General features: G+C 62.6%; 3 protein-coding genes across 9 annotated transcripts; 1 reads left to right on the top strand and 2 right to left on the bottom strand.

Moving 5' to 3' along the window:
• Positions 1-1,266: 1,266 nt before the first annotated feature.
• On the top strand, positions 1,267-3,837 carry CHURC1 (churchill domain containing 1). Of its 4 annotated transcripts, none has more exons than XM_054171960.1 (5): positions 1,267-1,340; positions 1,425-1,565; positions 2,510-2,580; positions 3,140-3,237; positions 3,656-3,837. In XM_054171960.1, exons 1-4 carry the CDS (start codon positions 1,302-1,304, stop codon positions 3,216-3,218), a joined length of 330 nt encoding a protein of 109 aa, XP_054027935.1. In that variant the 5' UTR covers positions 1,267-1,301; the 3' UTR covers positions 3,219-3,237; positions 3,656-3,837. The 4 variants fall into 4 exon arrangements, with proteins under 4 accessions (XP_054027935.1, XP_054027933.1, XP_054027931.1 ...); XM_054171958.1 differs by having other exon boundaries at positions 1,425-1,560; positions 3,656-3,834; XM_054171956.1 differs by lacking the exon at positions 3,656-3,837 and having other exon boundaries at positions 1,425-1,560; positions 3,140-3,430.
• A 1,173-nt stretch (positions 3,838-5,010) lies between these two features.
• Positions 5,011-7,604, bottom strand: GPX2 (glutathione peroxidase 2). Its single transcript, XM_009899981.2, has 2 exons — positions 7,361-7,604; positions 5,011-5,362 (listed from the first exon to the last, which is right to left on the bottom strand). The coding sequence occupies exons 1-2, from the start codon at positions 7,583-7,585 to the stop codon at positions 5,012-5,014; spliced, it is 576 nt and encodes a 191-aa protein (XP_009898283.2). The 5' UTR covers positions 7,586-7,604; the 3' UTR covers position 5,011.
• A 1,994-nt stretch (positions 7,605-9,598) lies between these two features.
• On the bottom strand, positions 9,599-13,866 carry RAB15 (RAB15, member RAS oncogene family). 4 transcript variants are annotated; one of them, XM_054171947.1, is made up of 7 exons: positions 13,536-13,866; positions 11,480-11,540; positions 11,267-11,327; positions 11,076-11,153; positions 10,872-10,961; positions 10,228-10,293; positions 9,599-10,088 (listed from the first exon to the last, which is right to left on the bottom strand). In XM_054171947.1, the coding sequence occupies exons 2-7, from the start codon at positions 11,524-11,526 to the stop codon at positions 9,927-9,929; spliced, it is 504 nt and encodes a 167-aa protein (XP_054027922.1). In that variant the 5' UTR covers positions 11,527-11,540; positions 13,536-13,866; the 3' UTR covers positions 9,599-9,926. The 4 variants fall into 4 exon arrangements, with proteins under 4 accessions (XP_054027922.1, XP_054027921.1, XP_054027923.1 ...); XM_054171946.1 differs by lacking the exon at positions 13,536-13,866 and adding an exon at positions 13,118-13,508; XM_054171948.1 differs by lacking the exon at positions 13,536-13,866 and adding an exon at positions 12,097-12,281.
• Positions 13,867-14,097: the final 231 nt, after the last annotated feature.

Below are 14,097 nucleotides of genomic sequence, written 5' to 3'. Positions count from 1 at the left end.
AGCCCCCCGGTAACCCGGGCTGGCACCTGCTAGCCCAGGGCACGCCTCAGCTGGCACTGATGGCCGCCAGTTAGCCCCCGTTATGCCCATCTGGACCCAGTCACCCCCAGTTAGCCCAGGCATCCCGCAATTAGTCCTGCTTCTTCCCACCCAGTGCCAACACGCCTCCCTGCGGCTAGCCCTGGATGCCCGCAGCTAGCCCAGGCACACACACGTCTCCCCTACCCTCCCCCCTACAGCTAGCTCTGGATGACCCTAGCTAGCCCAGACTCCCCTCAACTAGCCCTTGATGCCCCTAGGTAGCTCAGACTCCCCCCAGCTAGCTCTTGATGCTCCTAGGTAGCCCAGACTTCTCCCACCTAGCCCTGGATGCCCCCGCAGGAGGCTGCAGGGACTCAGAGCCACTGTCCTGGGCCACCCCTCCATTCCCAAGGTGGTCGCATAGGGTCAGATCCAGAGGCAGGGGGGTCGTAGAAGCCAGCCTACACCCACCTCACCTTAACTCTGCCCTCGGGGGGGGGGGGGGGGGGAACGGGGGACGACGAGGACTGGCCCCTCCCTCACAGAGCGAGCCCCACCCCATCTTAAGCCCCGCCCTGTCCGCAGAAGCCAGGCCCCTCCATCACAAGCCCCACCCTTCCATGCAAACCCCGCCCTTCCATACAAACCCCGCCCCTCTCCCTCATGCCCCACCCCTCTCCACCAAGCCCCGCCTCTGTCCCGAGTGCTCCCTCCAAACAAGCCCCGCCCCCTCCTCAAGCCCCGCCCATATACTATAGCACCGCCCCTCCATACAAGCTCCCCCCTTACACTAAGTCCTGCCCTCTGTGCCTAAGTCCCGCCCCTCTGCCAAACTCCGCCCATCCCTACCAACCATTGGACACTCCATGCAAAGCCCCGCCCATGCTCTCAAACCACGCTCCCAAAACACTCCACTTAAAAGCCCCGCCCATTCACAAACACCGCCCCCCTGCGCTAAACCACACCTCCATGCCACAAACCACGCCCTCCTCAAGCAACAAGTCCCGCTCCGGTTCACAAGCCCCACCCATATATGTAAATTATAGCACTCAAGCCCCGCCCACAAACTGGGGCTGACGTCATGCCCCCGTCGCTAATCCCAGCCACGCCTCCTCGCCGGAGCTCTCTCGAGATCTGCGCTGCGGGACCTGCCGTGCAGCAGATATCTCGCGAGATCTGCCCTGGGGGCCCTGCCGTGCAGCTGAAATCCCGCGAGATGTAGGGTGCGGACGCCACCTTGTGGCTGAAGCCTCGCGAGAATTGCAGGCGGCAGTGGCGGGATGTGTGGGGGCTGTGTGAGCACCGAGTACCCGGAGCGGGTAAGGCCGCGGTGGGGGTACCCGGGCCTGGTCCCGGGCCTGGGTCTCTCTTCGCCCAGTGCCAGCCGTGTGCCGCTGCCCTAGGGAACCACCTGCTTGGAGGGCGGATCTTTCCTCCTCAACTTCGTGGGGTGCGCCGAGTGCGGCCGTCGGGACTTCGTGCTGCTCAGCAACCGGGAGGAGGGCCTGCACGGCGGGGAGGAGATCGTCACCTATGACCGTGCGGTGGCACCGGGGAACGGGGCGGGGGGGCTTTGGGGCCTGAGGGGGACCGTTGGAGACTGGCATTTTAGGGAGGCTTGAGGGCTGAGAGGCGCTTTGCGGCCCGCGGGGACCTTTGGGGTCTGCGGAGGGCCTTTGGCGTCTAGGGTTTGGGAGGAGGGTCGGGGCTTGCGGGGGACTTCTGGGGTTTGGGGGGCGGTCTCATGGCTGGAGGAGGCTTTCAGGTCTGGGGACGACGTTTGGCGCCTAGGGGGCACCTCTGGGGTCTGAGTTTTGCATGGAACTCATGGCTGGGAGGAGGCTTTAAGGTCTGAGGTTTGGGAGCGGCTCATGGCTGGGAGGGGACTTTGGGGAGCCTTTGGGGGCCTCGGGTTTGCGTGGGTCTTAGAGGGGGCTTTGAGCACCTTCGGATTCTGGGGTTCAGGGTCTTTGGGGTTTGAAAGAGGCCCTGAGAGATGGAAGGGACCTTTGAGATCTGGAGTTTGGGGACATCTTGAGAGCTGGGAGGGTGTTTTTAGGGCCTGGGGCTTAGAGGCTTGAGGTCTGGGGGGGACCTTTAAGGTCTGAGGCTTGGCAGGGAGTGGGGGGAGGCATGAGCAAGTGTTAATTTGGGAAGGGTACATTTGGCTATTTGCTACTCAGGGGGAGATGCTGAATGATGCTTTCATGGGAGCAGGGGCTGGGGAAGTGATAGGGTAGAAGGGGATCTCAATCCTTTGGGGTAGGACCATTAAGGTTTAGCTGTTGGGGGCTGGGGGAGAGGTTGTCGATGCCCTGGGACCCACCCTGGGGACTTCTGGGGGTCAGTACCACATGGGGTGAGTGGGCACACACAAGGGTGGGGGCTTGTCCCCGAGGGACTGAGGGGATTGTTTGGGGCAGGTGGGGTGAAAGACTCCTAGGACCAGGCATGTCCTCTTAACTGCCACATCTTCTCTCCTCCACAGACCTCTGCAAGAACTGTCACCACCTCATTGCACGCCACGAGTACACCTTCAGTGTGGTGGATGACTACCAGGTACACCATGGGGGGTGGCTTGACTCCCCCACAGCCCCTTCTGCCCCCACCCCTGTAACCCCTTGCCCCTCCCCATAACCTGTCTTTGGCTCTAGAGACATCCTAAGCTAAGTGCTAGTCTTCTCCTCTACCTCCATGGCACCAGCCTGGAAGGTTTAAGATATCCATCCTAATGCTTGGGGCTACCTGGAGTACCCCCAGCACCACTGCCTGCTTTGTTGGAGGGGGGAGGCTACTCTCCTCTCCCTCACATGTCAGTGACATGGGTGACACAGAGCAGCCAAAGGTGTCTGTGGGGTGGAGGGGACTCTCCCCACCCTCCCTCTCTGGCACTCAGCGCTGGAAAATGAGCTGAGGGAGGGGGGCAGGGAAAATGGGGCTGGAAATGAGATCCCTCCCTGCCCAGATCTGATTGCAATCGCAGATCAGGTGCCAGCTCCAGCTCGGGTTTCCCTGGCTGTGCTCTGTGTGGGGCAGTGTCCCCTGCTGGGGCAGTGTCCCCTGCTGGGGCAGTGTCCCCTGCTGGGGCAGTGTCCCCCAGCCTCCTCTGCTGTCCCAGGAGTACACCATGCTGTGCCTGCTCTGCGGCCGTGCCGAGGACTCCATCAGCATCCTGCCCGATGACCCCCGCCAGATGACCCCCCTCTTCTGAACCTGGTTTGTACCCCTGGCATGAGTCCTGGGGTACTCCCAAGATCCCCCTTCTCCATCCCTGCCACAAGGCCCTGAGTGCCCCAAGATCTCTCTTCTCTATCTCTGGACCCCTGTCAGGGGAGTCCTGGGGTACCCCAAGATCTCCTTCGCTGATCGCTTGCACAGGGCCCTGGGTACCCCAAAACTTCCCCCCTGGAATCCCTCCCCAATCCCTGCATCCCTGGAATGAGTCCTGGGTGCCCCAAAACCTTCCTTCTCAATCGCTGGATACCTGGAGTCAGGCCCTGGGTCCTCCCAAGACCTCCTACCACCCAACCCCACCACACCAGCAGATCCCTGGGGCCCTGTCACGGGGATCCCTGGGAAGAATGCAGTGCTTGACAGGATCCTCTTCTCCAAACCTCCATCCTGGATGCTGCAGATCCCAACTCTGGATGCTCCCATGCTTCACCTGCTGCCCTGTGGCCCCAGCCCCACCGTGGTGGAGCACCACAACCTGCACCCCCCTACTCGTGCTGAAGGTGTGGTGGGACCCTGGCACATTGCCACCCCAGGAAGGGGTCACAAAGGACACCCACCCTCTCCTCCTACCCATGTGGGACAATAAATGTGACATGTCACAGCTCATGGTGCTAGTGGGGACATTGTGGGGTGGGTTTCACCCCACCCCAGACTCCTTGTAGGTGGTGACAGGTGGTGGGACCCAGCTCAGCTCAGAGAGAGCTTTTTCCTTCTTGGAATCCTGGGGCATTGTGCCTGCTTGGAGCAGATCATGTCCACCCCTGCTCCCTCTGTGCTTCACAAACCCTTCCTCAGAAGTGATGTCACTCATCTGGCTTCCACCAGGACCTTGGGGGATGGACCTTCTTGGGTGGGTTTGGGGGTTGCCCCCTCAAATTCCATTTCCCAGTCGGGTGTAACCCAGCCCTGGAGCAGGAAGGTGCCCAAATCTCTCCTCAGGGTGGGGTTGGGTGTTGCTTTTGGCACCCAACCCTGCCAACACCCTCATGGATCTGGGTGCTGCAAGCCTGGCACCCCTCCCCTCCCTCCAGCATCTCCCAGGTCCCACAGCTTGTCCCCCTGTCCAACCCTGCCAGCACCCTCATGGATCTGGGTGCTGCAAGCCTGGCACTGCTCCCATCCCTCCAGCATCTCCCAGGTCCCACAGCTTGTCCCTGTGTCCCACAAGTTTTCCCCATGTCCAACCCTGCCAGCACCCTCATGGATCTGGGTGCTGCATCCTTGGCACTGCTCCCATCCCTCTGGCATCTCCCAGGTCCCACAGCTTGTCCCCCTGTCCAACCCTGCCAGCACCCTCATGGATCTGGGTGCTGCAAGCCTGGCACCCCTCCCGTCCCTCCAGCATCTCCCAGGTCCCACAGCTTGTCCCCCTGTCCAACCCTGCCAGCACCCTCATGGATCTGGGTGCTGCATCCTTGGCACTGCTCCCATCCCTCCAGCATCTCCCAGGTCCCACAGCTTGTCCCCCTGTCCAACCCTGCCAGCACCCTCATGGATCTGGGTGCTGCAAGCCTGGCACCCCTCCCGTCCCTCCAGCATCTCCCAGGTCCCAGCGCTTGTCCCCGTGTCCAACAAACCACACGGACACCGGGCACGCTCCCTCCGGCTGCTTTATTGCCACCACCCTGTGCCGTCCCCCGGCTCTCTGCCCCACCATCAGGCCCCCCCCGCCCCCTCGTGGCAGTTTTGGAGGGGGCCATCACCTGGCAGAGAGCTGGGGCGGCAGCCAGGAGCGGTGGCGGCGGGGGCGGCGACCCTACTTCGCCAGCTTGAGGAGGCGCTGGATGTCGGGCTCCAGCTGGAGGGTGGCCGTGCGGGGGCTGTAGCGCCGGAAGGGCTCCCCCTCGGGGCCCACCAAGAACTTCTCGAAGTTCCAGGAGACGTCGGAGCGCCTGACGGGGCTCCAGGTGACGAAGCGCGGCTCCCCCATCAGGTGGGCGCCGTCGTCGGTGGGCGCGGGCAGGTGGGCCTTCAGGTAGGTGAAGACGGGGTGGGTGTCCTGCCCGTTCACCTGGCACTTCTGGAAGAGGGTGAAGTTGGGCTCGAAGCCGCCCCCGGGCCGCACGTACTTCAGGCTGTTGAGGATCTCCTCGTTGTTGCCGTTCTCCTGCCGCGGGCACAGAGCGTTAGGGGCTGGAAGGGGACCCCCGGGAGATCACAGCGGGGTGGCCTGGAGCAGGCCACACAGCGACTCGCCCAGGCAGGTTGGGAAAGACCTCAGAGATCATCAAGTCCAACCTAACACCTGACAGCCAGCCCATGGCTCCAAGGGTCACATCCAAGCACTTCCTGAACACCTCCAGGGATGGGCACTCCACCACCGCTGGGCAGCACATTACTCTGGGAAGAACTTTCTCCTCACCTCCAGCCTAAACCTCCCCTGGCACAGCTTGAGACTGTGTCCTCTTGTTCTGCTGCTGGGTGCCTGGGAGAAGAGACCAACCCCCACCTGGCTACAACTTCAGGGAGTTGCAGAGAGCAAGAAGGTCTCCCCTGAGCCTCCTCCAGGCTAAGCAACCCCAGCTCCCTCAGCCTCTCCTCATAGAGCTTGTGCTATAGACCCTTCCCCAGCCTTGTGCTCCAGACCTCTCTCCAGCCTGGTTGCCCTTCTCTGGGCACATTCAGGTATCTCAAGGTCCTGAATAGCTCCAGAGAAAGAGACTCCACCCCCCACCTGGGCAGCCTCTTGCAGTGCTCTGTCACCCTCACAGGGAAATAGAACCAAACTGGGTCACTGCTTTGCCCCCTCCCTGGGCACCATGGTGGCTCTCACAGACCTGGTGGCCAAACTGGTTCAGCATCTTCCCCTTTTCAGGCACTGTGGTGGCCCTCAGGGACTTAGCAGCCAAATGTTGCCAGTGTTTTACCCACTCTAGGCACTAAGGTGGCCCTCAAGGACCTGGTGGCCAAATTGGGTCAGTGGTTTCCCCCCCCTGGGGACTTCCTGGTGGCCAAATTGGTTCAGCATTTTCCTCTTCCAAACACTGGCAGCCTTCAAGGACTTGGTGGTCAAATTGGTCCAGCACCTTCCCCTCCCAAGGCACTGTGGTGGCCCCTGAGCGCTTGGTGGCCAAATTGAGTTAGTTTTTACCTTCCCCAGGCACTGTGGTGGCCCCTGAGGACTTGGTGGCCAAATTAGTTCAGTGTTTCCCCTGTCTGAGCACGTGGTGGCCCTCAGGGACTCGGCTGCCAAACTGCTTCAGTGGGTTTTTTTTCCCCCCTGAGGACTTCCTGGTAGCCAAATTAGTTCAGCATTTTCCTCCTCCAGGCACGTGGTGGCCCTGGGGGACTTGGTGGCCAAATTACCTCATTGTTTTTCCTCCTCTGGGCACCCTGATGGCCCTCAGGGACCTCATAGCCAAATTGCTTCTGCATTTCCCCCCCTCTTTCAGTACTGTGATGGCCCTCAGGGACTTGGTAGCCAAAGAGGTTGAATTGGTGCCTCCAGGCACCATGGTGGCCCCCAAGGACTTGGTAGTCCAACTGGTTCATTTGGTGCCTCCAGGCACCGTGGTGGCTCTGGAGGACTTGGCAGCCAAAGTGGTGGAATTGATGCCTCCAGGAGTTGGTAGCCAAATTGGTTAAGTTGGTGCCCTCCAGGCACTATGGTGAACCTGGGGGGACTTGGTAGCCAAAATTGGTGCCTGCAGGCACCATGATGGCCCTGGAGGGCTTGGGAGCTAAATTGGTGGAATTGATGCCCCCAGGACTTGGTAGCCAAATGGCTTGAATTGGTGCCCTCCAGGCACCATGATGGCTCTGGAGGACTTGGTAGCTAAACTGGTGGGATTGATACCCTCCAGCAGTTGGTAGCCAAAGGGGCTGAAGAGGGCTTGGTAGCTAAACTGGTGGGATTGATACCCTCCAGGAGTTGGTAGCCAAAGGGGCTGAAGAGGGCTTGGTAGCTAAACTGGTGGGATTGATGCCCTCCAGGAGTTGGTAGCCAAAGGGGCTGAAGAGGGCTTGGTAGCTAAACTGGTGGGATTGATGCCTCCAGGACTTGGTAGCCAAATGGGTTGAACTGGTGCCCTCCAGGCACCACGCTGGCCCCGGAGGACTCGGTAGGCAACCCAAGCGAGGGTCAGGGTGCCCTCCCCCAACTTACCTGGTAGCCAAACTGGTTGCAGGGGAAGCCCAGGACGACGAGGCGGCGGGGGTAGCGGGCCTGCAGCATGTTGAGCTGGGTGTAGTCGCGGGTGGTGGTCCCTCAGAGCGAGGCCACGTTCTCGATGAGGACCACCCGGCCCCGGAAGACGTTGAAGTCCACCTTCTCCCCCTGCAGGGTGGTGGCACTCAGGTCGTAGAAGGACTTGGCGACGGGCAGGGCCATGGCTGCGCGGGCACGCGGCGCTCTCGCCCGCCGCCTCCGGGAGCAGCCTTAAGAGGTGCCCCTCTGCCCACGTGATCCGCCCGCTCCAAAGGTCTCCCGGCCCAGCCGCGGTAACCCGAGCCGGGTCCCACCCGTCGGCACCCACCCGCGGGGCGAGGGGGAGGGAGGGAGGGAGAGGAAGAGAAGGGTGCGGGTGGCACTGTGCCAAGAGCTCAATAATGCATGGCGTGGGTGGCACCGAGCTGCCGGGTGCTGGATGTGGGGGAGACGGGAGGAGGAAGATGATGTGAGGATGGATGGGGGGAAGATGTGAGGATGGATGGGGGAAGATGTGAGGATGGATGGGGGGAAGATGTGAGGATGGATGGGGGGAAGATATGAGGATGGATGGGGGGAAGATGTGAGGATGGATGGGGGGAAGATGTGAGGATGGATGGGGGGAAGATGTGAGGATGGATGGGGGGAAGATGTGAGGATGGATGGGGGAAGATGTGAGGATGGATGGGGGAAGATGTGAGGATGGATGGGGGGAAGATGTGAGGATGGATGGGGGGAAGATGTGAGGATGGATGGGGGAAGATGTGAGGATGGATGGGGGGAAGATGTGAGGATGGATGGGGGGAAGATGTGAGGATGGATGGGGGGAAGATATGAGGATGGATGGGGGGAAGATGTGAGGATGGATGGGGGGAAGATGTGAGGATGGATGGGGGGAAGATGTGAGGATGGATCGGGGAAGATGTGAGGATGGATGGGGGGAAGATGTGAGGATGGATGGGGGAAGATGTGAGGATGGATGGGGGAAGATGTGAGGATGGATGGGGGAAGATGTGAGGATGGATGGGGGGAAGATGTGAGGATGGATGGGGGGAAGATGTGAGGATGGATGGGGGGAAGATGTGAGGATGGATGGGGGGAAGATGTGAGGATGGATGGGGGAAGATGTGAGGATGGATGGGGGGAAGATGTGAGGATGGATGGGGGAAGATGTGAGGATGGATGGGGGGAAGATGTCTTCCCAGCAAGAGAGGTTGCCCATGGCAATGTGCTGCCCAGGGAGGTGGCGCAGTCACCGTCCCTGGAGGTGTTTAAAACCAGCCTGGATGAGGCACCTGGTGCCATGGTTTAGTTGAGCAGATGGTGCTGGGTGGTAGGTTGGACTTGGTGATCCCTGAGGTCTTTTCCAGCCTGGTTAGTTCTGTATTCTGGGTGCCATGGGGCTTGGTGTGTCCAGCCTGGCACTGAGGGGAGATACTGGGAGGGCATCGTGCAACAATGGGAGGCCGGGAGCCGAGGAGAGGGTGCCGTGGGCACAGGTGGGTGATAAAGGCATCTCTGCCCCATCTCTGTCACCAGGGCTGCCTTGGTATTGCCACTGGCACCTCCTGGGGTTCTGGTGCCTTCTGCCTTCCTCATCCCCCCGCCCCCCCACCAATGCCCATCAGTCCTGGTCTGTTGGTTTAAGTGCCACACTGGTAGCCATCTGCTATGGTGCAGGTGCCAGGACACTGGTGGATACATTCTGGTGCCCATCACCATCCCAGGGACTGCCATCATCCTGGCACCCACCACGATCCTAGAGCCCATGCATTGTGGTGCCCACCAGCATCCCAGTGCCCACCTCTCCTGGTACCCACCCATCCCAGTACTCACGACCACCCTGGTGCTTGCCCATCCCACCACCCATCACCATCCTGGCACTGCCCTACCCCAGTGCCCACCACCATTCTGCTGCCCACCTGTCTCAGTGCCCACCACCATCCTGATACCCAGCACCATCCCATTGCCTGCCACCACCTGGGTGCCCAGTGCCCCCTCCTGAGAAAGGGGACACCGTCCTGGAGCACCTTCAATTATTGATACCTGCTCGGGTTGCCATGGCCTGGCACTGCCCGTGGCACATTGTCCCCTCCTCACCCCGTGCTGGGTGGGGGCGGGGGTGTGCCAAGGTGGGTGGCACTGCCATGGTGGCACCGTGTGTGTGTGTCCCCACCACACAAGCCACCTCCAGCATCACCTTTATTCTGCAAACCATGTGTGTAAAACAAGGGGGGGGGGGAGGGGTTCCATGGGCACGGGGTAGCGGGGGCACAGGGTGGGCACAGAGCACCCATGACACCTCCCCCACCCCTCACACCAGTGGAGGGTGGGGCACCCCAGTGACTCCTGTTTGGTCCCCACCACCCCTAAGGGGGTGTGTGTGGGGTCACCCCCAGACACTCCCTGCCACCCTCCCCTCCAATGCGGGGGGGCTGCCCCGATCCTGCACCCACCGTGCCCACCCCAAAGCAGTGTGGGTCTGGGGGCGCGGGTTAGTGTGGTGTGTGTGGGGGTCCAGCCTTCAACACCAGCAGGTTTTGGGGTTCTCCTCACTGCTCGGGGGGGGCTGCTGCTGCTCGCTTTCTTCCAGCCGGGCCAGGGTAGGGGTCCGGGGGGGGGCACGCAGCCCTTCCAGCTCTTTGCGATGCGCCTGCAGCACCAGCTCCGTCAGCCGCGTGAAGGACTGGGGGCGGAAAAAGGGGGGGGAGGGACGAGTTAGGAGACCACCCCCCAAACCCCACCCCGAAACTCTAAACTCTTCTTCACGCCTCCAAGCCCCCCCCCCCCCCTTGGCCCCTCCGGACCCCTTTTCACTCCCCCACCTCTTTGATGTTGAGGTTGCTGCAGGCGCTGGTCTCGTAGAAGTCCATGCCGTACTCCCTGGCCAGCTGCGGTTTGCAGGGACACACACAGCAGGGGCCACCAGCGGCATCAACAGCATTTGGGGGGGTGGGCAAAGAGGGTCAGCACCCCAAGTGCCCCCCTCCATCAGTATATGGAGAGGTGGAGGAGCTGTACCCGGGGGGCATCCCTGAATTGGCTTGCGGGGGGGGGGGGCAGGAGCTAGTGGGGAGGTTCCTGGAGTCACTGGAGAGGGCAGGAGTCTGGTGGGGGGGGGTCCCTGGATTTACTGGGGGGTGCAGGAGTTTGGGGGGGAGGGGGCCCCTGGACTCGCTGTATGGTGCAGGACTTACTAGGAGGGTGTAGGAGTTTGGTGGGGGGAGCTCCATGAGAGGGTCCCTGGGGATGCTTGGGGTGCAAGTTGGGGGTGGGCTCCCAGACCCAGATAGAGCTGCGGGAGGTTTATTGAGGTCCCTGTGGAATGCAAGGGGGAGCTATGGGGGGGGAGGGGGGGTGTCCCTGGTTATATTGAGGTGCAGTGGAGGGGTCTTTGGCCACAGTGAGGTGCAGGGTGGGGGTGTCCTCCAGCCGGGGAGGAGGGGGGCACACGCCAGCCCCCGCTCACCTGCAGCCCTTGCTCTTTGGCCACTTGCCTCTTGTGCTCCTCGTCTGCTTTGTTCCCAATGAGGATTTTCTGGACGCCATCAGGTGCATACTGGGAAGGATGGGGATTGGGGGGAGGGAGGGGGGGGTTGTGTGTGACATGAACACCCTCTCCCCTTGCCCCCAGACTCCTTTTTACCTCCCTCCACCCCACCTCCCATCCCACCTCATCCACGTCGCTGGCCCACTTGACAATGTGCTGGTAGGAACGTTCGCTGCTGATGTCATAGACCAAGAAGATGCCCTGAAAAAATGTTGGGGGGACACAACAAGGATTTACCTCCTGCCCCAGCTGCCCCCTCCCTGCCATCTGGTTCCCCTCCCCTTCCTCCCCCCACCCCCCCATCTCCCCAGTACCTGTGCCCGCCGGTAATACTGCTTGGTGATGGTTTGGTACCGCTCCTGCCCTGCCGTGTCCCTGCAGCCAGGGAGAGCAGGGTCACCACTGGCACTTGTGACACGAGTTGGGGTCAGGGCTCAGTCTGGGGGTGGGGGGCAATGAGGTTCAGGTGCCCAACCACCTCAACACACCCCCTCCCTCCCCCCCCAAATGCCCACCTGTGAACTTACCAGATCTGGATCCGCACCTTGATGCCATCTACTTCGATGGTTTTCATCTTGAAGTCGACGCCTGCCATGGGGGGAGGTTTTGGGGTGTCACCACCACCATGGGGGCCCACCAGACCCCCCACCCTCTCCCAGCACATCCAAACGGGCCCCACCTTGCACCCATGCCCACCCAAAGTCCCCCTTAGCAGTCTGGTACCCACACCAGGTGCCAGGCCTGGCAATGGCCCTGGTGCTGGGAGGGTGCTGCCAGTGCCCCAGGAACAAGCATTCATGGTGCCCAACATTCTCCAGTGCCATGGCTGCCCAGGACCCCCAGCTTCCCAGTTCCCCAGTGCTGTGGCTGCCCAGTGCCCCCAGTTCCCCGGTAATGAGGCTCCCCAGTGCCCACCATTCCCCAGTGCCATGGCTTCCCAGTGCCCCTGGTTTCCCAGTTCCCCAGTACCATGGCTTCCCTGGTGCCCACCGTTCCCTAGAGCCACAGCTTCCCGGTACCCTCGGTTCCCCAGCTCCCCGGTACCGAGGCTTCCCGGTGCCCAGTTTCCCAGTGCCACGGCTGTCCAGCGTTCCCTGTTCCCAGTGCTCCCAGTTCCCCAGCACAGCAGCTCCCCAGTGCCCACGGGTTCCCGGTGCCGCGGCTGCCTGGTCCTCCGTGTTTCCCGGGTCCCCAGTGCTCCCAGTGCCCCTCTGCTGCCCGGTGCCGCGGCTGCCCAGTTCTCTCGGTTCTCCGCTGCCCACGGCTCTCTGCTTCCCCGGTGCGCCGAATTTCCCGGTTGCCCAGTGTTGCAGCTCCCCGGTGCTCCCGGTTCACCGGCGCCGCCGCCTCCCTGGTGACCCCAGTTTCCCAGTTCCCCGGTGCTGCGCCTGCCCCACCGCTCCTGGTTCCCCGGTGCCGAGGCTCCCCGGATTCCCTGTGCCTCCGGTTTCCCGATCCTGCGGCTACACAGTGCTCCCAGTTCCCCGCTCTCACGGCTGCCCGGTGCTCCCGGTGCCCACGGCTCCCCGCTTCCCCAAGTACCCCTGGTTCCCTGGTGCCCACGGCTCCGAAGTGCTCCCGTTTCCCCGGTCCCCGGGTGATGCAACTGCCTAGTGCTCCCGGCTCGCCGGTGCCCACGTTTTCCCAGTGCTCTGCCCCCCCCCCCCCCCAGCAGTGTTTCCACTTCCCCGGTGCCCACGGTTTCGCGGTTCTCCGCTAATGCAGCTGCCCGGTAGTCCCGGTGCCACGGCTCCTCAGTTCCCCAGTGCCCACGGTTTCCCGTTTCCCCGATGCCGCGGCTCCCCAGTTCCCTGGTGCTCCCGGGTTCTTGGTGTCCATAGCTCCCCGGTGCCCACGGCTTCCCGGTTCCTCGGTTCTCAGGTATCCGGTGCTCCCGGTTCTCCGGTGTCCGCAGTTTGCCGCTTCCCTGGTACCCGTAGCTTCCCCTTTCCCCAGTACTCTGACTCTCCGGTGCCCCTGGTTCCCAGGTGCCCACAGCTTCCCGTTTCTCCCGTTTCCCCGGTGCCACTGCTCCCCGATGCTCCCGGTCCCTCCTCTCCTTGATGCTCCGGTTTCCCCAGTGCTCCCCTTCCCTCTTTTCCCCGGTCCTCCCGGTCCCTCCCGGTGCTGCCGGTGCTCCCCCGGCGGCTGCCGGTGCCCGGTACCGATGGTAGAGATGTGGGTGGGGTGGAACTGGTTGTCGGTGAAGCGGCAGAGCAGGCAGGTCTTGCCCACGCCCGAATCGCCCAACAGCAGCAACCGGAACAAGACGTCGTATTGCTTGGCCATGGCGGGGCCGCACCGGGCCGCGCCGGGGGCTACCGGGGCTGCCGCCGGGGCTACCGGGGCCGGGGAGAGGCTGCGACGGGGCTGGCACCGGGGCGGGGCGGGGGCGGGCGGCGGAGGGGAGAAGCGCGGCGGGGGTTGGACACTGAGGATGCACCGGGAGAGGCACCGGAGAACGGGGAGGGGAAAATGACACACCGGGGATGGACCGGAGGATGGAGCTAGGAAAGGAGGGATGCACCGCGTTGGGGGACGGACACTGGGGATGCACCGGGATACAGGGAGAGGGACACGTACCGGGGATACACCGGAGAATGGAGCCGGGAACGGGAAGGGATGCACCGGGAAACGGAGAGGGGGGACACGTACCGGGGATGCACCGGGGGATGCACCAGGGAACGGGGAGGGGTGAATGACACGCCGGGGACGGACCGGAGGATGGAGCAGGGAATGGGAGGGAGACACCGGGGGTGCACCGGAGAATGCACCGGGAAACGGGGAGAGACACACACACACTGGGAAGGCACCGGACGATGGAGCAGGGAGCTAAAGGGAGGCACCGGGGATGCACAGAGCAACGCACCGAGGAACTGAGACCGGAGATGCTCTGGGAATGGTGGCAGAATGAACCGGGAAATGGGGGTGGTGGGGGGGAAACACACCGGGGATGCACCGAGAGGTGGGGAGGGGACACACCGGGGATGCACCGGGGAAGGTTAGGGGTGGGGGCACTGGGAGTGCGCCGGGACACACACCGGGAGGTGGTTTGGGGAACCTGGGAATGTATGGAGGGGGACTCCAGGAGAAGCTTTGGGACACTGGGAGGGGAACATGCAGGCAAAGGGGACGCCAGGAGATG

This window comes from Dryobates pubescens, chromosome 22 (assembly GCF_014839835.1).
Source record: "Dryobates pubescens isolate bDryPub1 chromosome 22, bDryPub1.pri, whole genome shotgun sequence".
In the NCBI taxonomy this organism is placed as follows: domain Eukaryota; kingdom Metazoa; phylum Chordata; class Aves; order Piciformes; family Picidae; genus Dryobates; species Dryobates pubescens.
Note: the sequence above shows the minus strand (reverse complement) of the source record. Positions and strands in the feature narration are given on the sequence as shown.

Coding starts and splice junctions, on each gene's coding strand:
- CHURC1 (XM_054171958.1), top strand. CDS start 1,302: ATGTGTGGGGGCTGTGTGAGCACCGAGTACCCGGAGCGG. Junction 1,561..2,509: donor GGAGATCGTCACCTATGACC/GTGCGGTGGCAC, acceptor TCTCCTCCACAG/ACCTCTGCAAGAACTGTCAC. Junction 2,581..3,139: donor GTGTGGTGGATGACTACCAG/GTACACCATGGG, acceptor CTGCTGTCCCAG/GAGTACACCATGCTGTGCCT.
- RAB15 (XM_054171946.1), bottom strand. CDS start 13,241: ATGGCCAAGCAATACGACGTCTTGTTCCGGTTGCTGCTGTTGGGCGAT. Junction 11,541..13,117: donor CACCCACATCTCTACCATCG/GTACCGGGCACC, acceptor CCCCCATGGCAG/GCGTCGACTTCAAGATGAAA. Junction 11,154..11,266: donor AGTATTACCGGCGGGCACAG/GTACTGGGGAGA, acceptor ACATTTTTTCAG/GGCATCTTCTTGGTCTATGA.